This window comes from Neovison vison, chromosome 7, assembly GCF_020171115.1.
Source record: "Neovison vison isolate M4711 chromosome 7, ASM_NN_V1, whole genome shotgun sequence".
Taxonomy (NCBI): Eukaryota; Metazoa; Chordata; class Mammalia; order Carnivora; family Mustelidae; genus Neogale; species Neogale vison.
The window spans coordinates 201,056,319-201,078,369 of record NC_058097.1 but is presented as its reverse complement, the minus strand read 5'-3'; the positions used below and the strand labels follow the sequence as shown (position 1 = coordinate 201,078,369).

At 55.8% G+C, this 22,051-nt stretch overlaps 1 protein-coding gene across 4 annotated transcripts; it reads right to left on the bottom strand.

Moving 5' to 3' along the window:
* Positions 1-612: 612 nt before the first annotated feature.
* KLC2 (kinesin light chain 2) lies at positions 613-10,487 on the bottom strand. Of its 4 annotated transcripts, none has more exons than XM_044259734.1 (16): positions 10,438-10,487; positions 9,333-9,607; positions 6,617-6,847; positions 6,403-6,472; positions 5,594-5,816; positions 4,794-4,881; positions 4,593-4,694; positions 4,328-4,501; positions 4,121-4,220; positions 3,427-3,476; positions 3,253-3,320; positions 2,661-2,769; positions 2,399-2,557; positions 2,197-2,321; positions 1,930-1,987; positions 613-1,622 (listed from the first exon to the last, which is right to left on the bottom strand). In XM_044259734.1, exons 2-16 carry the CDS (start codon positions 9,558-9,560, stop codon positions 1,539-1,541), a joined length of 1,869 nt encoding a protein of 622 aa, XP_044115669.1. In that variant the 5' UTR covers positions 9,561-9,607; positions 10,438-10,487; the 3' UTR covers positions 613-1,538. The 4 variants fall into 4 exon arrangements, with proteins under 4 accessions (XP_044115669.1, XP_044115667.1, XP_044115670.1 ...); XM_044259732.1 differs by lacking the exon at positions 10,438-10,487 and adding an exon at positions 10,271-10,420; XM_044259735.1 differs by lacking the exon at positions 10,438-10,487 and adding an exon at positions 10,271-10,420 and having other exon boundaries at positions 9,333-9,570.
* Between the last annotated feature and the right edge of the window lie 11,564 nt (positions 10,488-22,051).

The following is a 22,051-nucleotide window of genomic DNA, read 5'->3' as shown; positions in this document are numbered from 1 at the left end:
TGCGCAGGCGTAAACCCGAGGCCGCGTCTCCCAGCCCACGCCCCATCATCGCCGCGCATTGCCTTCTGGGGCTTGTAGTTCGCTCCCTATAGCCGTACCTAGGCTTGAGGACACCTGACGCGTCCCGACCTCAGTGAGAGGTCAGTTTAGGGCTGGGGTCGACACGTTTCATGTTTGTCTGGCAGAGGCAGTCATCCCTACCCTCGCAGTTCCCGGAGTTTTTAGCACCAGAAGTTCGCTTATTTGGGGTTCTTGGTGTGCTGGCACTCCTAACTCAGACGCAGCCCCCCGAGGGTGTCGTCACCCACACTTCATAGATGGAAAAGGTCTAGTCTCGGTAACTTGCTCAAGATAAAACAGCTCAGTAAGGGGCAGAGTTCAAAGCCCGCGGTCTCCGGAACTTAAGTGATGAAGGTTGTTAGAAAAAACTCAACCTGTGAGGCCCCCAAACAAATCCGGGAAAGGAGCAAACTACCTGGGCTCCAGCAGTGCCGAACCGGACGTGAGCGACACACACACGCTCGTTGGCTCTCGCTCGCATCCTCTCCCGACCTCACCCCCAATCTAGAGACGCTAGGGGCCCTTGGCCTCCGTCCCCCAAACAAGCCCGGCTCAGATTCAAACGGTCTTTATTTCTACAGCAACATTTGAAAATAGAGAGACCGCCTCACCCCCGCAACTGGGGCAGCCCCTCCTGCCACAGGGGCCATCACTGCCCCTAGCAAGAAGCCGCAGGCGAGGGGAGAGGCGTGGCAGGATGGCTCGACGGGCGGTGCCCGGGGCGGGGTCAGGCCGTGCCTGGGCGGAGCCGGGCGGGGAGGGGCAGTGCATAAGGCCGGGACGCTGGGCGGAACCCGGCGGTGAGAGGACGGGCAAGGGTAGGGCTCTCCGTCCTGGGGCATGGGGCGATCGATGATGGGGCGATGATGGGGCTCAACGCGCCCCTCAGAGGCCAGGAGGAGCGCGAGAAGGCCCAGGGAACCCTTTGGGGAGGCGCCGCCCCCCGAGATGTAGAGCCTGGAAGATACCACCGCGCGGAATGGGGGTGATTAAGGCCTGGGCGGTACCACTAGAGAAGGGCACGGTGAGGGCATAACCGGGCAGTACCGTGGACTGAGGGGAGGGGCGCGGCCAATAACTTATTTCTCTATATACAGAAGCAACGGCCGGGGGCTTGGGGGAAGAAGGGCAGGAGTGCTGAAGGGACCGCAGGTGCTTAGTGTTCTTGGCTCGGTGGGGCCTGGGGAGGGCGGGCCACTGAGTCTCTATCTTGGAGATTCTGGCCAGCCTCTCCCCTGGCCCTGAACCTAAAGAGGGGGCCCTGCTGGATGGAATAAATAAGGGCCGGAGCTGGAGCGGGCAGGCCCAGCCTCCAGGGCTCAGGCTGAGATGACAAGAGAGGAGGTTACCCTGAGATTGAACAGAAAAGACGGGGGTCCTTGGGAGAGACAGGTGGGGCAAGCAGCAGGCCCATGCGAAGGGCTGGGGGTGGGGGCAGTGCCGGGTGGAGGCTCTGGCAACTGGCTGCCCTTTCAGGATTAACCCACGAGGGAGCTTCGTCGGGAGAGGTCCATGGAGCTGCAGCTGAGGGTGCGGCTGTCCGAGAAGCCGGTAGCTCCAGGCTGTGGGCAGAGCGGGCAGGCAGCTCAGTGTCGCGCTGCTGCCCAGACGGGGCCCAATCAGCCAGAGTCCCTGGCCCTCCCGCCCACCCCCACAGTCACTGTGTCGGCCCTGGCCACTTGCAGGAGCTGGGTTTCCCTCATTTGTCTTCCCAGGGTCCAGCCCAAAGCCAGGCCCGGCACAGAGCTGGAAAGGTTTCGAAATGGACAGACGTGACCGACAAGCTCGGCCAGTACACAGGACATACAGTTTCTGGGCCCTGGGGCCTGGGCCTCCCTGCCCAGGACCCCCACACCCACCCAGCCATACCTGGACGGGCTCCTCCACGCTCTTGTTGAGGAAGTTGAGGGAACTGGCCCGCTTCATCCTGAGGAGAAAGGAACGCGTGGATTTGCCAAGGGTGGAACGGGGTGAGGGAGGAGGTGGGAAGGGGTCAGGTGGCGGCTGGAGACGGAGGCTGACGGGAGGGGAGCAGATGTGGTGGGTGGTGGAGCTTCCGGGAGATGAGGGAGTTCGCCTGGGTCGGGAGCTCATCTGGGGTTGGTGGGCTACCGGGTGGCTTCTTGGGAGGCTCACCTGGGGTTAGGAGGCTCCTGGGGGCCACCACCCTGCAACTTCTTCACCAGCATCTCACTGCTGCGCCGCAGGGCATCTCGGAGCTTCCCAAAGGAGCCGCTGCGCCGCAGGGAGCCACTACCGTCCTGCGGGGACGGACCAGTCTTTCTCTCTGCCACACTGAAGACCCCTCCTCCTGGCCCGGCCCGGCCCCCAGACTCACCCCGCTCCACTCAGCTGCAGGCCCTGCCTCCTCAAAGTCAGACTCAGGCCGCGCCCCGGCGCCCCCGGCCACATCTCGGCTGCCCCGGCGGTCTCCGCGCCCACCGCTGCCATCTTTCAGCAGTTCCACCACCTTGGTCTGGCTTGCGGGGTCCAGGCCCTGAGGGAGGAGCAGGGCCTATCAGCGGGAGCCCTGAATCCTGACGGGAACACACACGGCCACCCAGGTCCCTGCCCACAGCCCCCCATGCCCGTTGGCCCACCTGCTTGCGGCTGCGGCTGGCACAGTCCTCCAGTGTATGTGCAGCTTCTAGCTTGCCCTGGCGCCGGTACAGGGCCCCCAAGCTGCGCAGGGTGGTGTTGACTGTGGGGCTGTGGACGGGACAGCAGGGTGGTGTCCAACTCCGTGTTCCCCGGGGAACCAGGCCCATCCTAGCCTCCGGCCCACATGGGGCCCTGAGGAACCATCCCGCCGACCAGAATCTCTCCCCTCTTGTGTCCAGCCCTGTGCTAGGCCTACTTAGACTCTCCTGTCTTGGAATCACCCCAGGTGTCTAGGGTTGGGGACCTGGCCCCAGAGCCCTAAGTGGGATGTTGCCACCAGGACTAAAAGCTGGGAGACCCAAGGGCAAGATAATCGGGCTGTCCCAGTGCAGAAAGCCTTTTTGGGGCATGTGGCCTATGACTCAGTTCTCGAAAGACAAATTGACACAGATGGGTGTGTGTGTGTGTGTGTGTGTGTGTGCGCGCGCGCACGTGTGAGCATTACGCAGCGTCGAGCTTGGACTGGGCCCCCACCCAGGATGCTGTTTCCCCGCCGTCTGTTCAGTTCCAGCCGTGCCCTGCCGTCCTCACCTGTCTACTTTACAGGCCTTGTACCAGCTGCCATACTCCCCGTAGGGGGTGCTGTCCCGGCGCTTGTCCTGGAGGAAGGAATGGTCAGGCGAGGTGGCAGAAGTCCCTCCCCTCTACATATCCCTCAGCTCACCCTGCCTCCCCAGACCACCCCAGTCTTGCCCATAGAACTACCTTGCTCTCCTCCCGTTCTTCTGCATGCATCCAGATGGGCTTGTTGTCCCCTGGGGGGAGAAAGGGGGCCGTCACCAGCCTCCCATATAGGCTTCTCCTGGTTGAAACATAGGACTGGGGTCTGGGGAGGGGGTTGGGGGTACCCAAGAAGGATCAGGATTGGGCTTTGTTGAATGAATGAAGGTATGAATGAATGAATGAGTGAACGAAAAACAGACTCGAAACAATACTGACCCTCTTCTGGAACACGGAGAGGACATGGTACGGGCCTGTGTTTGAGGGGCTTGGGATAGAGGCCTGGGGGGAGCGGGTCCTTAAACGCCTCAAGTCCACAGCCTGGGACACATGCTGGGCCTGAAGGACAGGCCAGGCTGGTGACCCCAGAGCAGGAAATGACTGACCACTGGGGGCTGGAAGGTGGCTTCCCAGCCGGGAAAACATTCAGGGTGGTCCCTCACAGTGAGCAGGAATCCCCAGCGGAGGAAGGGGAAGACTCTGCTAAGGGCACACGCAGCGCCAGCAGGACCCGGGAGGCTGTGTGAGTTAGGCGCATGTGTTCACACGTGTGTACACACGGCTGGGAACCAGCCAGACCCCACAAGGGCCCGCCAAGCTCAAGTATTTGCCCTGGATGCTGATGGCCGGCCAGGCTTGCACTGTGTGAGCCGGGGGCACGTGGTGGTCTGAGCCTCACCATTGACAGAGCCAAACTCTTTCTCATGGGCGCGGGTGAGGATCTCCTTGTACAGGGTCTCTGCGTCCTGGTACTTGCCCTGCTTCAGGTAGCAGGAGGCCTGGAGGAAAGGGCCCAGAGAGTGAGCGGGGATATGGGGAGCTGACCCTTCTCCTTCCTTCCCCTTCACTCCTGCCCTCGCCCCGCCCCACTCCTGGCTCAGGGTACCAGGTTGTTCTTGGTCTTGGCCACGTTGGGGTCATCAGGCCCAAGGCGGGTGGCGTAGATCTCCAGGGCCCTGCGGTAGTAGTGCTCCACCTCCTCGGCTTTGCCCTGGTTCTGGCACAGCAGGGCCAGGTTGCTTAGCTGCTTGGCCACGTCCGGATGAAACTTGCCCAGGACCTGGGAGCAGGAGCCAGTGGCTGGGCTCAGGGCTGCCCTCAGCCCCTGCCTGCTAGGCCCTGCTGGCCTGCCCAGCCCTGCCTGCTCCCACCTTCTCTCGGATTTCCAGCGCCCGCTTGCACAGGGGCTCGGCCTCTTTGTACTTGCCCCGCTTGCCATACAGAACTGCCAGGTTGTTTAATGTTGCGGCCACCTGTCGGGGGGGCGGGGGCAGAATCGACACTCAGTGACCCAGGGCCCTGCCCAGGGCAGGGCAGGGGGCAGCCCCCACCTCGCAACCACTCTCACTCACAGCCGGGTGGTCTTTGCCCAGTGTCTTCTCACGGATGGCCAGGGCATCGTTGAGCAGGTGGGCAGCCTCTTTGTACTTGTTCTGGTCCCTGAGTGCAGGCAGAAGCACGGTGAGGGGTGTCCTCCAGCCCAAGGCCCTCCCCCTGTTGGTCCCAGATCCCCATGGTCACTCCTCTGGTATTTACTGATGAGTGGATATGATTATGACGCAGGGATTGGGGAGACCTGGTCAGCCTCTGCCCTCCAGGGGCTTGGGGGGGGACTTTGTGAACAGTTTACTCACAACTCACCAGGGCATCGAGTACTGGGATAGGATGTACCAGACTCCCCAGGATTCTACCCCACCTCCTCAGGCCCAGTGCACCTGTTGTCTACTCCCCAGGGCCTTTGCTCATACTGTTCTTTCCAGCGAGGAAAACTTTTCCAACCCTCTCATGTTCTGGGCAACTCCTCTTTCACCAAAGACCCTTTTTTTATTGTTTTTTTGTTTTAATTTTCTCCCCAAAGACCTGGGCTGCCTCCTTTGTGTCCTTAAGAGTCCTCAGGACCCTAGCTATGTCCCCATCCCTAGCTATGCCCAAGCCCTTCTCCTCCAATAAGCCCAGACTCAGGGAGGCCCTAGGCACCCCACAGGCCCAGGCCTCTCTGGGCATAAGCTCCTCATCTGCGGCCGGGCTGCCTGGTAGAGCCGAGCTGCCCGGTCCTGGCCCACAGCAGGGACCGGGGGTTTGTGACCCAGGGCTGGAGCCCTCAGGCAGCGTGCAGACTCCCACGGATGCTTGTGACCAGACGCGCCCTCACCGATAGACCAAAGCCAGGATGTTCAGCATGGTGGCGACGTCGGGGTGGTCGTGGCCTGAGGTCTTCTCCAGGTCCTCGAGCGCCTGCTTGCAGAGTGGCACGGCCACCTCGTAGCGGCCCTGGGAGGCGTACTGAATCACCAGGTTGTGCAGCGTGCGGAGCCGTGCTGGGATTTCATAGCCGCCGTGCTGGGCAGCCACATCCCCTCCTCCAGGGCTGGGGGCTGCAAGGCCAAGAGCAGACCAGATGTACCGACTGCCCCCCAGGGCGGGGCTGGCACATGCAAGCCATGCCTTTGACCTACCCTACAAGTCACTAGCTATTCTGCCTCAGTTTCCCCATCTGTAGAGTGGGTAGAGTCCTAGCCCCAATCCCTGAAGCTGTGTGTTGTAGAGCAAGCCGCCCAGCCCCCGAGCCGCAGCCTCCCATCCGCAGGAGGGAGACTTGGACATGGGGCCTCGACGCCATTAGCAAGCCGAGCACGGGCCTCGGGCTCAGCCCTGTGCATGCGTCCTCCTCAACCCTCAGAGGAGGCTGAGAGGGAGAGAAACCAGTGGTCCCAGGACGACTTGTGGCAGAGCACGACTTGAGCCCAGGCCAGGCTGCTCCAAAGCTCTCTACTGCGATACCTGTTCCTCAGAGCTTAGGGGGAGAGAAGCAACACGTGAGACCTGCCTGACGACTCCAGCATGCTGGGAAAGAACACGGTGGACTTTCAGTCACTGTTTCTGGTGACCGCTGGGTCCCAAGGACAAGGAGTTCCCACAGCCCCCCCTTCCCCTTCCCCAGAACCGGCCACCCCTCTGCACCTGGGCTCTGCTCCTCCTCGTTGGGGAACAGGTCATCCAGTGAGTCTTTGGGGACATCCCCCTTCTCCTCCTGAGGACAGAATGAGCGTCAGGGAAGGAGGGGCATGGCGGCCCAAGTGTCAGTGGCTGGGTCAGAGCCCAGTGGACTCCGTGTCCCTCCCTGCTCCCAGGCCCCCCGCACGATGGCCCTGCAGCGGCCGTGGTGGGGGCTCACACTGGGGGACGTGTCCTCATCCAGCTTGCGGATCTGGCTCATGAACAGCAGGTGCTGCTTCTCCTCCTCGAGCTGGGCCACGGCCTGCTCGCTGCGCTGCAGCTTCTGCTGGGTTCCGGCCAGCTCCTCTCGCAGCCACTGGTTCTCCTGCACTAGACGCCGCACCTGAGCCCGCAGCTTCTGCTTTTCTGACTCCACAGCCCCCAGGTGGCTCGACAGCGCCAGGATCACCTGTGGTACCAGCCAGCCAGGATGAGGGCTAGTCTCGTCCACCCCCAGCCTGGGCCTCCTGGGGTGCTGGGGCCTGGCCCTGCCTACAGGGCTGAGGGCCACCAAGTTCTCCTTTCGTCAAGGGAGTTTCCCCCGAAGGCCCCAAATAGACCCTAGTCCAGGACCTGAACCCAGGAGGTTTGGGACCACCCCCCCACCCCCCCCAGCTTCTTCCTGCTGGGGTCAGGCCCTGGGTTCCCAGGCTGGCTCTGCTGGACTCGGAGAAAGTCCATCCCCTCCGCTGGGCCTCTAGCTAGTCCTCTGCATTAAAACTCCCAGGTCCCACTTACTGACTTGATCACGAAGAGGGCTAGCTGGGGTTCTGCACTTTCCCTGAGCGAGCCGTTCTCTTCCTTTGTCTCTCCGGGGGGTTGTACCTAAGCTCTGCTGCCACAGCCACTATCGCAGTGCCCCCTACCCCAGGGCTAGCAATTTCCTAAGAACCCTGAGAAGTGGCTGAAGGGACACGGAAAGACCCCATCCTGATTTCTGCCAAGGTAAGCCCCTGGTCTTATGCAGCTCCTAGAAAGGAGAGGTGTATGTGTCCCAAGCCCCCTGGGAACCAGAGGGGAAGGGGACCCAGAGGCCTCAGCTTCAGCCCCTACCCGTCTTTCCAACCTCTAGGACTCTCTTCCTGAGCCTTTAAGTTCTTCCTGCCTTGGAGCCTCGCACAGGCTCTACTCTTTCTCCACCCTTCACAGCCAGGGTCATTCCTGCAGCCCCAGGAAAGAAGGGCACTTTCCCTCCATGCCATCCTCTTGCCCATCTGTGTCGGGGTCTGCGCACACTAGGAGGGGGACCCCTCTGTGTTTCTCTCCGTACCCGGCAGCCAACCGGCCAAGGAGGGAATGACCAGCACACCGCACTGCCACAGGGCCAGGCCGTCTGGGACCCCGCACTTTCTAGCTGACTAGCAAATGCGTAAGTGACAGGTGTTTTCACAACCGCTAGCTTTTTAAAAAATTCCCTAAACAGCCTGGAAGTATACACAGCAGATGGCATGAGCCCTATTTTAAAGACAAGGAAACCAAGATGATGCCACCTGCCTAGGATTTATGGAGCCAGACGGCATCTCAGCCAACACTCTGCCCTGGAGAAAGTGTGTACTCCTTGTCCACCCCTTGTCCGCCTCCTGAATTATCTCCATCACCATATCGTCCTGGCAGCCCCAGTGTCAAGAGGACCAAAACAGAACCCCTGATCATGTGGGCTTTCTTGCCCCCTTCACTTGCTGCAACCACACTCTGGGTTACACTGCCCTCCTCTCTCTCTCCCTCTCTCCCTTACTTCACGTCCAGGTCCTGCTGGACCCACCTCCAGAACATCCAGAACATCCAGTCCTTTCTCTCCTCCCTCGCAGCCACCTCTGTAGTCCAGGCTACCATTCCTCATTTGAATTCCGGCAGTGGCTTGCGAGCTACCTGCCACCTGCTTCCGCCCTTGATGCGCTCTATATGGTTCATTCTCCACCCCTCAGCCAAAGGGAGTTTTTATTTTAAGACTCTTTTATTAAAAGTAATTTCTACACCCAACAAGGGACTTGAACTCACAGTCTCAGAATCAAGAGTCACATGTTCTACTGAATCAGCCAGGCGCTCCCAAAGGAAGCTTTTAAAATCTAAGGCGGACTGTATCTTTTGACTACTGAAGCCCTCCAAAGGCTTCCTGCTTTTCTGAGAATACGACCCAAACTACTAAGCTGCAGCATGATCTGGCTCCTGCCTTGTCCACAGGCCTCTCCTGTCCCTCTCCTTCCCCGGGAAGCTCTGGTTAGACAGGTCTTCTCTCTTTTCTCCCACCACAAGATCTCTCCTATCTCAGGACCTTTGCACATGTAACCTCTTGCCTCCCTCCCTTTTCTGAAGGCCAGTTCATTTCTTCCTTCAGGTCCTGGCTTAAATGTCACTTCCTTAGAAGTCTTCCCTAACCCATAAAAAAGACCTCTGGGTTTAAGCTATCTCAAGATCTTGTTCTCTATGTAGAACTTAATCACAACATGTAGCAAATGTACGTGTGTTTCTGACTCTCTCCCGACTAGATTAGGGCAGAGATCTTGTCTCTTGTTGGACCTGTGTCTCTGGCACATAACAGATTGCCTGGCACATAGTGGGCACTTGATAATTTACCTGTAAAGGAATGAATAAGAAAACGAAGGGGGGGCGGTTCTTAAGGATCTCCTTTTTGTTCTCCTATGCTTTTGGCCTCCGCTACCCATCAGAGAAGTCAGGAACAGGGTTCTGCGTGGGGACTAAAGGATGATCAGGCTCTTCTGAGGCAAGGCACAGCTGGGGTTTTCAAAGCCGGTTCATTTTTCACCAGATATTTACCGTGGGTTCCAGAGGCTACATGGTTCCCTGTTCTGGTTCTGTTCCTACACTGCCAGGATTCCTCTGGAAGGCTCCATCCCTCCCGTAACCTCCCACCTCAGCATCCCACACCAGCCTACCTGGGCCTCCCCCAGACCCAGCTCGATGGCTTCCAGGGAGCGACGCAGGAGGACACATCGCTCCTGTGAGCCCGGCTCCGCCTCGCCAGCTTCATGAGCTACCAAGGGAGCGAGAAGGGCACGATGCTCCCCGCGTAGGGTCTCCAGGCCTTGGATGACGGCCTTGGTGCCCAGCACAATCTCATCCTGGCTCAGCTTCTCCTCCCGCGGAAGCACCATCGTAGCCATGGCGTGCCGCCTGTGAAGGCGAGGGGGCGGGCAGGCGAGTGCCGGGCCTGGGGCCACACCGCCGTCCGCCCCGAATTAGGTAAACACCTCCGGTCCCAGGACGCCTGGGTCCCCAGGGTGCCCGGGTCCCCCAGCCGGCAACCCATACCGTGCCCGCGCTCGGCCTACAGGGGGCGCGCCCACCTCGTCTCGGCCGGGGAGACGCAATGCGGTGAGGCCGGTGAGGCTGGACCCGGAGTCGGCCCAGACCACCGGCTCAGGCCGGCTGGGGACTTCCCCGGGGACTCCCCTAGCCAGGACAGGGAGCGCTGGAGAACGGTCCTACAGGGATCGTGGAGGCTCACTCCAGTGCAGGAGACCCCGGCGCCTCTAGGGGATGCAGACCCAACCCCTCGGGCAGCCCCTTCCCCAAAAGGCAGGCCGAGTCACAGAGCCCCTCCTCTAGGGAAGGCCGCCCCTTGGGAGACCCTTCCCCTAGAGGGCCTTGAGATACCGGCTTCTTCGTCTCCCCCCACCGAGGCCGCGCCCACAATGACCGCTCCCCATACGCCGGCGCGACGCCCCGCAAACCCCCCTCCCCTGAAAAGGCCGAGCTCCCGCCCCGGGCCACCCAGGACCGCGCCCCCTCCCAGCAGGCCGGCCTCGTTCTCCCACAGCCTGCGCCCACGACGACCCCTCCCCTAGGCGGACCCAGAGGCCCGTCTCCCGACCTGATCAGCCCGCGCGGACCTACGCCTTCGGCTCGGGCCGGGCTCCTGCTCAGGTTCCGGCTCCCGCCCCGCTTCACCCGGACCCGCAGCCGTGAGCGGGTCCCGCCGCCTCCATCCCGCCGGCCTTCCCAGCAGTCCCCGCGCCGCCTTAAAGGTGAAGCCTCTACCTCGGCGGCGTCGGAGGGGGCGAAACGCGCTCTTCTCTTCCCGCAGGCTGCCTTAAAGGAGCGCGCAGGCCGGAGTCTCTCAGGGCTGGGAGGGGGGACTGGGGCGGGGCCGTGCGATGTGGGGGGCGGGGTCATTGCCGGGGCGGGGCGGGGGCTCCCGGAGGCTCCGGTTCCCGAAGGCCACCATCCCTACCCCCGCGGCCTCGAATTCCTCGACTGTACACCGCCCCGAGGCCGCAGGGGTGTGCAAAGGCTCGGGAGATCCTAACCCTGAATGCACCCAGTGCCACGGCCAGAGAGGACAGCGGTAGAAACCGAGGCGCAAGAAGAAGGCCTGGCCTCCTCCGAATACAGAACCAGACTTTTGACATTTATTGACATTTATCGAGGTAGTTGCCACTTCCTGAGCGCTTATTGTATGTCGGACGCTTTGATGCTTTAAGGGCATGTACTCATTTAATGCCCACAAAGACCCAATGAACCGAGCACTGCTGTTACCCGTGTCTTCCAGGTCTGATCCCAGGCCCCTTTGTCTCTACAGACTAGTTATGCCCCTCGCCCAACTTTCAGAACTGTTTATGACCCTGTGGGATTCGCAGTAGTTTAGGGCTGCTTCCTAGGGGAAGGGCTTCTTGGCCCTAATGGAGAAAAAGTTGACGAACGGCAGCTGGGCATCTGTGGAAACAGAGTCTTATCCCTGTGGGTGAATGGCCACAAGTGATGTCTGTTGACCACCTGCCCAAGGCAAAGTGATTCTGGGCTCAGAGTAAATGTCACCTCCTCAGAGAGCCTTCTCTGATCCCTGACTTCCCATAGAGCCCCCTCCCACACCTGTTTCTCTCTGTAGAACTTAGTTCTTCTAATATTTTTCTTGTTGGTTTTCTGTCTCCTCCCTAGAATGCAGCCCAAGACCTGCTTGTCATGTTCACTTCCGCAGTAGCCCCTGGCCAGCCACACAAAAACAATTAGTAAATGTTGGTTTAAAAAAAAATGTGGGGGCACCTGGGTGGCTCAGTCGTTAATCGTTAACCACTGCCCCTAGGTTGATATCACTAGTGGGCGACAGCAGGGTAACCCCCTGAGGTACAAACCCTGCATAACAAAGCCTGGCACTGGTCCCAGAGATCTGGGATGTTCCTTATGAGTCAGGGTGTATTCAGACCCAGAGTCCCCCAGGTTCAGTGTCCCGGTGGATGCCAGAATCCCCTTGGCATCATCTCTGCCAGGGAGAGGTCCTACATTCCTAGGTCAAGGATGTCCTTTGACAGGGAGCTCACCACATTCTGCTGTGAGACTGATCTAAAGGTTAGGAAGTTCTCCTTAGCTCGGAAATTACCTTCCAAACTCAAGTTCCATCTTCAGGAAGAATAGCTTCTTCTCTTTTCCTAGTGGAGATATTTGAAGACCTCTGTGGTCCCCCACCCAGTCTTCTCCTTGCCTGTCCTGACAAACCTATCCCTTTACCTTCCTTGCTCCAGTTTCCTGACCCTTCTCCATTCCAGTTTCATTTTTCGGGGTGTATTTTAGGTTCAATCCGGAGACTGCTCAGAATGTGGTGCTCAGTCAGTCCAGGGCTCAGGGATCCAGCCAGGGAGTGAACTTCATGGATCACAGAGGGATAGTCCGCACTTAAGGACAGTGCCGCCTGCCCACTGTGAAGTTGCAGGCCAGGCTAAGTTTGAGAGCCACCACACTGGGTCTGCTCAGGGTAAGCTTGTCGGCTAAAACCCTAGACTGTGTGCCTCCCAGTTCCATTCTGCCAGGTTCTTCTAAGTTCTGAGCTCCTGCCCATTATTTTTTTCCCCCAGTGATTTTTAAAGGTAGCTAGTAGGGCGCCTGGGTGGCTCAGTGGGTTAAGCCGCTGCCTTCGGCTCAGGTCATGATCTCAGGGTCCTGGGATCGAGTCCCATATCGGGCTCTCTGCTCAGCAGGGAGCCTGCTTCCCTCTCTCTCTCTCTCTGCCTGCCTCTCCGTCTACTTGTGATTTCTCTCTGTCAAATAAATAAATAAATAAAATCTTTAAAAAAAAAAAAAAAAGGTAGCTAGTATAGTTCTACAATGCAAAATTCAAAAGGCACCTACAAGTTACAATGCCCTATACTTCTTTCTTTCTGATGGCTGTCCTCAGCCCTTCAGCCCTTCTCCCCAGGATCTCCTACTGTTACCAGTTTCCTGTGTTCATCCATTAGATTTTGTCCCTTAGTGTTGAACTTGGGTTTGCCCTTGTCAGTCTTCCTCCAGGCCCCAGCAGGTTGAAGTCTTTAGTGTTTGGGGGTCTGTCTTCCTTTAGCCCTCCTATAGGCCTTTTCTCTCAGAAGAGGGCTGGCTGCGGTGTGATAATCGGTGTGATAATTTCACGATATGAAAACCTCATATCGTGGGACGCCTGGGTGGCTCAGTTGGTTAAGCAGCTGCCTTCAGCTCAGGTCATGATCCCAGCGTCCTGGAATCGAGTCCCACATCGGGCTCCTTGCTCCGCAGGAAGCCTGCTTCTCCCTCTGACTCTGCCTGCCACTCTGTCTGCCTGTGCTCGCTCTCACTCCCTCTCTCTCTGACAAATAAATAAATAAAATCTTTAAAAAAAAAGAAAAAAGAAAACCTCATATTGTGACTGCATTCCCAACTTGACAGCAAGTTCCTGGAGAGGAAACAGGAATCTGGAGCTCAGGGCCCCTTTGTCATTCTTATTGAGGCTCAACTTGGGAATGTCTTGTGAAAGAGGCTTCATTGGAAGATTCTTCTAGAGATTGGGATTCGGTGGTGCCACGTGGGTCCTGGGTATCTCTTATTATTTTAAGCCTTCACTGGTGCCCCGTGCTGTGCCTGGGTTGAGAGCCACCACTTAAATGTTTTTGTTCTACAAGTAAGGAAACTGAAGCCGGGAGAGGGGAAGGCAGCCGCACGTGCAGAGAGAGCGTGCTGTAGCCTGGGAGCTCAGGCTCCCAGTGACCACCACGTCCTTCTCTCATCTATAGTCCAGCTTATTTTGCTGCATTGTGTAGGGGAGACAGACCACATAGAGTAGCGGTCAAGAGAACTGAGGTCCGATTGCTTGTATACACCCTCAACACAGCCTCACGCAGGTCCACCTGGAAGCCCTGAACGGACACTTGTCTGCCACATGCACGTGGAGGTGTGCCCGTGTTTACAGGCCCACGTAGGACCATATGACACACACCCAAGCACAAACACACGGCCACAACCCCTGCCTTTTTCCCTTGTGCTCTCTCAGTCTAATAGCGCACATTCTTTTTGTCATCTTTTTCCAGGTAAATGGAAAGAGCATTTTTCAGTCTCCATTTATGACTTCTGCTGGATTCCTGCTCCGGCTTTTCTGCTCTCCGCAGGGTTCTGGGCTTTCTTTGTGATTCTCTTTGGCCATCCTGCCCTGCTCCTCCCTGTGTGCTGAGTAGGGGTAGGGGGGGGTCTGCCCCGCTGGGTTCTCAGGCTCTTATCTTGCTTTAAAGCGCTTAATCTTGCATGTGTCCAACCTTTTCAGCCACTTGGCTTCTAATCTTGTCCCTGAGGGTTCTACTGTGCATCTCCCAGGAGAAGAGACTGTTACTTCATCCTGCTCTGTTCTGCATTTCCCCTGCAGCTGCTGGTCTCCTGCCAGTCTGCTGACGGGTGCTCTGTTAGCGGAGGAAAAGGGAGGAGTCTATGCCCAGTGGTGATTCAGCTCCTTATGCCATTTTCTGCAGAGCTTGTTTGCCCCCGCCTGTCCCATGCCTGGGGAGGTTGTTTTTGCTACTTTTAATGTTTTCTTCCTTAAAATCACTCCTCCTGCTCCCACCCCTTCCCCTTGGATCCTCAGAAGCACCCATTCCACTGAAATCTGCTTTCTTAAATTTTTCTTTTTCCTTTGGCTAGCGTCACTACTTTTCTTGGAAATGTTTGGGGGGCACTTTTGCCAAGCATATCTTCCACCTGGAAATGTCAGCAGGTTCATGACATGCTCAAGATTGGAGGCTCCTTCAAGATCGTGTCTCCTTTACGTGATGAGCAGCTCACTGCTTCCTGAGGAACTCGTTCTACTGTGAACACCCCTGGTTGTCCATTCTTTCTGCCCGAGTCAAGAGTCCGGACTGCTTAGAGCTCCCACAAGAGGCTCCTGATTGCTATCCTGGTAGCCACTTGGCAAACCGGTACCCTCTCTTCCTTGTGACCTCCTAGCCAGACTAGAGGTGTCCTCACCCTGCTCAGTGAGAGGGCACACGGGCTTTGGGGTCATCCTCAGCTAGGTTCAATGCCATATTTCTCCATCTGCTATCCATCTATTTATCCATCTCCTATCTGCTATAGGGCTTTGCACATGCTCTGTAACTTCACCTGTTTCCTCATTTGTAAAATAAAGCTCCTCATACTTACCTCTTTGGGTCCTTGCGGAAATAGAATAAAACAGCAGAGTTAAGATCTTAACATTAGGCCTTCTAGATAACAGACACTGTTACTGGTAGTTATTTAGGATGATTATCACCACCAGCCTTACTGTTGGATCGACCCGGTGCTAGTGGACGGAGAGTGGGGAGAAAGCATATGAAATATGGGGCAGTCTCTTAAGGTGTTGGAAGGAGAACACATTCGGGATGAAAGCGAGCAGAAAAAGAGGCAGCAAATGGAAAGGCGTGTCTGGATACAAGGGCTAAGCTGTCTGGTGCTGGCAGTAGATGCCCTACATGGTCAGGATGGAGAGAGCTCCGCCCAGCCAGGGGTGTTCTCGCCTTCTCTGTCCAGTGAGTTCCCCTGTGTGTTCAGGACGGCCCAGTCTCCGTCTAACCCCGATCACTGCCCTGAGCTCCGTCCAGGCCTATTTTTCAACTCCAATTGGACACTAACCTCTGAGCAGCACAGAGCATCCTTGCCCTGAACTCACCATCTCCTGCCCAAATCTCTTCCAGGAATGTCCCACCCTCTGCTGGTTCACCTAGAGCAGCCAGCCCCTCTCCTTGGCTCTATCTCTTTTGACCCAATTTCCTCCCCAACCACCTACCCCTACTGATTTTACCTCTTAAATTGAATGAAAATTTCCATTCTCCTGCAGCTCTCCTCCCTTTACCATCGTCTAGGTCTCGGTCACATCTTTCCTCAGTTGCTGCAACACCCTTCCAGCTCTTCTGATCTTCAGTCTTGTTTCCTCCAATCTGTGTCACAAGGTGATCTTGCTAAATTCCCTCATCTCACTACCCTGGCTCTCCACTGATCTCGGGAAAAAGTGCACAGCCCTCACCCAGGCAGACAGTGAGGATAACCACAGCTATAGGGCTCCGTAGTGCCCTGGCTGTCTTTCTCTTCTGCCCTGTCGTGCCCCATGCCCACTGCTTTGCAGTCTTGTTAGCTACCCAAGGGGCTCGGAACAAGGCAGACTCTCTCTTATCTCCCATTTTTGCTATTGCCTGTGTCCGGAACATCCACTGCGTCAGGCATCTTTAAGATGCTGCTCAGGTGTTGTCTCCTTTGTGACATCTTCCCCAGGCGGGATTAGATGTCCTTCTGGCATATTCCTGTGCAACGTGTCGTGCTTTGTGGCAATTGTCCGTCTGTCTCCCTTGCTCACCTCGGAGTTCCTATATAGGTAAGAACCCAACCATGTTTTCATCATGTACCAGGATAGGACATTAATACGTGTAGGATGTACGGATGGTTGGGAATTTGGGATCTGAGTGGGGCCTTGAGAAATGGTCTGGAGTCAGATGACCTGGGTTAGAAATCTGGTTCCTTCTCAACAGGTCTATGTGCATTGGACAAGTGGCAACCCCGCACTCATCCTTTTAGCTAGCTTTTTAGTATTTGTCATGTGCCAGAGTGATGGGTGCTGGAGGTGTAGGCTGAGTCCCTGTTCCCCCAGAGCTCTCATTCTGATGTGGTACAAAGACATTTATGGCCGGGGACGTTGAATGCTGTGACTACAGAAAGGGCTCAGGTACAGGCTAACTTAACAGCAGCGCTTTGGGCGGGGCAGTTGGGAAAGCCTAGGTGATGTGTAGGCTGCATCCTAAAGGCAAAGGGAGTAGCTCTGTGGGGGCGGACAGACCATTTAAGGTGGGAAGAACCGTGTGTTTGAGCCCCGAGCAGGGAAGAGGAGTGTGATCACTGCAGGATCAGGTGTGGCTCAAGGGCGAAGATCGTAGGGCTGGAGAAAGCAGCTAAAAGGGAAGTGAGGGGTAGTGGGGCCAAATGTGTAGGCCTGATGGGTCACGGGGTGGGTGCCTGGAGGTAGCCGCTGAAGGGCCCTAGCAAGGCAGGGAGGTACTCTGGCTTACGTTTGGGAACAATGTCTGAGAGGCGGAATGAACAAGAGTCATTGTGGTGACACAGGACAACTCGGTGGCTTCTGCCTTGAGTAGGATGGATGCTGTGTCATTATCAAAACTGGGGCGGATGGAGGGAAATCAAGAGTTCTCTTTGAGCCACACTGGGTTTGGGAGGTCCGTGAGTATTCAAGTCATGTAAATGCTTAGAAATGAGAGTTTATTGGCGGCTGGGTGTCTCAGTCGGTTAACCGTCTGCCTTGGGCTCAGGTCACGATCCCAGGGTCCTGGGATCTAGTCCTGCATCAGGCTCCCTGCTCAGTGGGGAGTCTGCTTCTTTGCCTGCTGCTCCCCGTGCTTGTGCTCTCAATCCCTCTCCGAGAAATAAATAAATAAAATCTTAAAAAAAGAAACGAGAGTTTAGATTTGGGATGGGGGTGGGGCTGGGAGTGGGGAGCTCTCTGAATTGGGGCTTCCTCCTTGGTAAAAAGGAAGTATCAGCTGAAGTGATTTCCTGGGGCAGCTTGAAGGCGTCTGGGGCAGAAGCCGCACAAAGCATTCTTGCAGCAGCCTGGCCAGAAGGAAATGCTCACAGACGGTGTTGAGAGGGTCATCCATGCCATAGTCTCTGGACACAGCAGTGGATGGTGAGGGATGGAGTTTAAAAACATGGATTTAGAAGTCTGCTGTCTAGAAGATACCTGCACTCCAGAACCCAAATAATGCATACAGTGGAAAATCTGTATTTTATCTAGGCTGTGCTTAGTAGCTAGAGCACGTAGGGAAGGGGGTGTGAGCTTACTAGCCAACACCACCTCAGTCAGATGATCAAGACTGACAAATCAAGTTGAAGGCAGGTCCCCTTGATGTGATGTGCTGGCAAATTGCAGTCTACAAAATACGTGACCAGTACACCTCAAAGCTGTCAAGGTTATCAAAAATAGAGAAAGTTTAAGAAAATGCCATAGCTTGGGGCGCCTGGGTGGCTCAGTGGGTTAAACCTCTGCCTTCAGCTCAGGTCATGATCTCAGGGTCCTGGGATCCAGCCCCGCATCGGATTCTCTGCTTAGCGTGGAGCCTGCTTCCTTCTCTCTGCCTGCCTCTCTGCCTACTTGTGATCTCTGTCAAATAAATAAATAAATTCTTAAAAAAAAAAAGAAAGAAAGAAAGAAAGAAAGAAAGAAAGAAAGAAAATGTCATAGCTCCAAATATTAAATGTAGTGTGGTATCCTGGATGGGATACTAGAATGCATAAAAGGACTTTAGGGGTGCTGGGTGGTTCAGTCTGTTAAACGTTAAACATTAAACATCTGTCTTCACTGAGGTCATGATCCAGGGGTTCTGGAATCCAGCCCCACATCTGGCACCCTGCTCAGTGGGGAGCCTGATTCTCTTCCTCTGCAGCAACCCCCGCTCGTGCTCTCTCACTTTCTCTCTCAAATAAAACAAAACAAAACAAAACTTTAAAAAAAAAAAACCCTGACTTTAAGGAAAAACTAAGGAACTGCAGTTAAATATGGACTTTAGTTTATAATAATGTATCAATGTTGGTCCGTTAGTTGTAAGAAATGTGCCACACTAGTGTAACATGTTAGCAACAGGAGAAACCTGGCACGGGGGTGTTGTACAGCAACTCTTTGTTCCATCTTTGCAACTTTTCTGTAAATCTAAAACTATTCTAAAATCCGTGTTTGTTTAAATTAACAATAAAACAATCTGGCATTGGTATACGAGTTAGACAGAAGTTCTTCCACCTTCTGCACCAAAATGCTACTCTTGGCCTTAGAGAATGTTTCTGGCAGCCCCATGGACAGTTCTGCTCTGGGGCAACCTTGACTCTCCTTGACTGGGCAAAGCTGTCTCAATGTGTAAATCTGAGTTGCTCCATGTTTGGAATTCTGGAGATCATTGCTACACAACCCTTTCCCTCTTCTTAGGAGTCTATCTTCTTACTCCAGGGCCTGTGGGAAGTCAGGTATCTTGTGGGCTGAGGCACTGAAGTGTCTGAGAAGTGCTTGGGACTGGGGACTCCACTGCCGCAGCGCAAGGCCTCTTCACTCATTCTGTTGACAGACAGTCACTGTGGACCTACGACGAGCCAAGAAGGATCCTGGGTACCAAAGTTAGAGCAGGTTAAAAAAAATAACCCCCATTTCCTTGGAGCTTACATTCCAGTGAGGAGAAAGAGACAAATGGATAATTAAGTGCTAAGGAATGATGGGATGCCTGGGTGGCTCAGTTGGTTAAGCAGCTGCCTTCGGCTCAGGTCATGATCCCAGCGTCCTGGGATCGAGTCCCACATCGGGCTCCTTGCTTGGCAGGGAGCCTGCTTCTCCCTCTGCCTCTGCCTGCCTCTCTGTCTGCCTGTGCTCGCTCTCTCCCTCTCTCTCTGACAAATAAATAAATAAAATCTTTAAAAAAAAAAAAAGTGCTAAGGAATGAGAAGTGCTAACAAGGAAAACTAAAGAAGGGGGAGAGAAAAGGAAGGTGCTATGTGAGACAGGTAGAGCAGGGAAGGCTTCTCTGTCACCTTTAAGCCAAGACTGCAATGGGGGAGCAAGCCATATACCTGGGGGGGGGGGCGCGGGCAGGATGGGCAGGGGGAACAGCTTATGCAAAGACCCTGAGGCAGAGCATGGCTGTGTCTGAGGAATGCAGAGGGGGTCAGTGGGGGAGGGGCAGAATGAGAGGAGAGATCAATCAGCCCTCAGGAGGTCGGATCACGCAGGCCTTGTGAGTTATGGTGAGGGCTTTAAATTATATTCCTAGTGGGATGGAAGCCATCGGACAGTACAAATTGGTAATTTAACGCGATATGATTAACATTTTAAAAAGCTCTCTCTGGCTATTGTGTGGAGAACAGACTACAGGAAGAGTAGGTGGAAGCACAGATAATTAGGAGGCTATGAACATATCCACAGACGGGATAACAGCATCAGCACTGCTGGGTTCCCAGTCTGTCTTGGGAAAGTTGGTAGGATTTGCTGGTGGACTGGATGTTGGGGACGAGGGACAGATGAGTCAGTGGCGGTTCCAAAGGTTTTGGCCTCAGCTCCTGAAGAGTGGGGCGGCGGGGCGGGCCGGGGCGCGGGGGGAATCTGTGCACAGAGCAGTAATTCACACTGCAGGGCTGAGTGTGGGGGGAGAGAAGGCCGGGTGCGTGAGCCCCGCACTGCCCAGTGTTCCACAGCTGGGAAGCTGGAGAGACAGTAAGGGAAGCCAAAAAAGGGCAGTCAGAGGAGTGGAAGGAGAGCAGAGGGCTGTCCACAGGCCAAGTGGGGGGTCAAGAAAGAAAACTGACCCTTGGATGTGGCACCTGAGGTCACTGGTGACCTCGGTAAGGGAACTTCTGATGGACTGTTGAGGAAAAAAGCCTGAAGGAGTAGAAGCGGAGGCAGGATATAGGAACAGCTTCGAAAGACTTTCACTTTCCAGGGAGCAGAGACGTGGCAGTCAGAGGGAATCTAGAAGCAGGGAAGTTGTTTTTGACAGGAGAGCTGTTACTTAGTGTGGGCATGCGGATGGCAGGCGGACAGGAAAGAGCCAAAGATCCGGTAGAGATGAAGGCAGGAGAAAGGGGGCAACCGCAAGAGTGAAGCCCCCAGAGGCGGGCGGAGGGGCGGCCCTGGATGCGGAGTCAGAGCCCGCAGGCTGGGAGCGCGGGTCTCTTCCTCCCCCTCATCTTCCCGTCACCTGCTCCGTCCTCTCAGTTTTGAGCTGGACCTGAGTCGGCTTGTGCCCCACACCCCTCCAGCTGGGGACTTCCACCGCTCCTGGGTCTCCCCTCCCCCCTGCACTGCCTGCACCCTCTCCCTTGGCCTCCGGCCCCCAGGCCTCTCATGGAGCTTCCAGTCTGTCCTGAGGCAACACTCACATCCTCTCTAGCTCATCTTAAACACAATTTGACTTCTGGCGTTTCCTCTCCCCAACCAGATTGTACACCTTGTTCGGTAACTAACGTGCAGATTGCATTTCTGGGACACTGTCACAGACCTCGCTGGACTTTCCCCCTTGGGAGATGGGCATTATCTCCACGTTTCAGGCTCAGAGAGCTTGGTGCAGGGCTACACTGCCGAGTCCCAGAGCCTCCCTCCCTTAGGTCACTGGACCACAGGGCTCGGGGAGCCAGTATGGCCTGGCCTGCTTGGTCATCCACTCCTCTGTGGTTGTGTCCTGCGGGGCAAGGACGCCAAGCCCTTCAGTCCCCTTCCCCACACAAGCCCCAACCTCTGGGCACTTCTTCACCAGAGGAAGTGGTGTGCAGGCCTCCATCCGGGAGTGTGTGAAGAACCAGGCATCCGGGGAGCAGGGGCTATGACTGTTTTCCATCTCTGAGTTAAGGGCAGGTAGGAAAGCCAACTCAACGACGGACCCCAGCTCCACCCCTCCACCTGGGCCTCAGACTTCACCAGCTTCCAGAAACTATGGCAGGACATCGGCCTGGCAGAGGGAAAGAAGCCAAGTTCTTTTTTCTTTTAAAAGATTATTTATTTATTTATTTGACAGAGAGAGAGAGAGATCACAAATAGGCAGAGAGGCAGGCAGAGAGAGAGAGAGGAGGAAGCAGGCTCCCTGCTGAGCAGAGAGCCCGATGCGGGACTTGATCCCAGGACCCTGAGATCATGACCTGAGCCGAAGGCAGCGGCTTAACCCACTGAGCCACCCAGGCACCCAAGAAGCCAAGTTCTAATCTTTAATCAGAAGAGCAGAAACTCGGGCGCCTGGGTGGCTCAGTGGTTTAAGCCACTGCCTTCGGCTCGGGTCATGGTCTCGAGTCCTACATCGGGCTCTCTGCTCAGCGGGGAGCCTGCTTCCTCCTCTCTCTCTGCCTACTTGTGATCTCTCTCTCTGTCAAATAAATGAACAAAAAAATCTTTAAAAAAAAAAAGAAGAGCAGAAACTGGGGTGCCTGGGTGGCTCAGTGGGTTAAAGCCTCTGCCTTCGGCTCAGGTCATAATCCCGGGGTCCTGGGATCGAGCCCTGCATTCGGCTCTGCTCGGCAGGGAGCCTGCTTCCTGCCTCTCTACCTACTTGTGATCTCTGCCTGTCAAATGAATAAATAAAATCTTAAAAAAAAAAAGAAGAGCAGAAATTGCCCTTGACATATCATTGTCTTGGGAGGTGGGATTTGGGGATGGTGAGTCCTAGAGAAAAAGAAGAGATTTTGGTGTGAGCAGAGCGTTACTTCTGTTTCTGACCTCTGCGTGCCTCATACTGGGCAAGACACCTTCATGCCTATTTCTCTAATTAAGGAAATGAGAATACGCTTCTTGCCAGCCATTTGAAAGGAGTCGACTGTGTTATGGAGGGGAGAGGGTCGTACAGATCCTGAGTCACAGTGAGAGGCATAGAAGCCCAAGCCTTGC

Excerpts from the sequence above, each read along its gene's own strand:
- KLC2 (XM_044259734.1), bottom strand. The coding sequence starts at position 9,560 with ATGGCTACGATGGTGCTTCCGCGGGAGGAGAAGCTGAGCCAGGATGAG. Across the intron at positions 5,817-6,402 it reads CGAGGAGGAGCAGAGCCCAG|CCCCCAGCCCTGGAGGAGGG; the intron begins GTGCAGAGGGGT and ends TTGGCCTTGCAG. Across the intron at positions 4,695-4,793 it reads TGGGCAAAGACCACCCGGCT|GTGGCCGCAACATTAAACAA; the intron begins GTGAGTGAGAGT and ends CCCCCCCGACAG.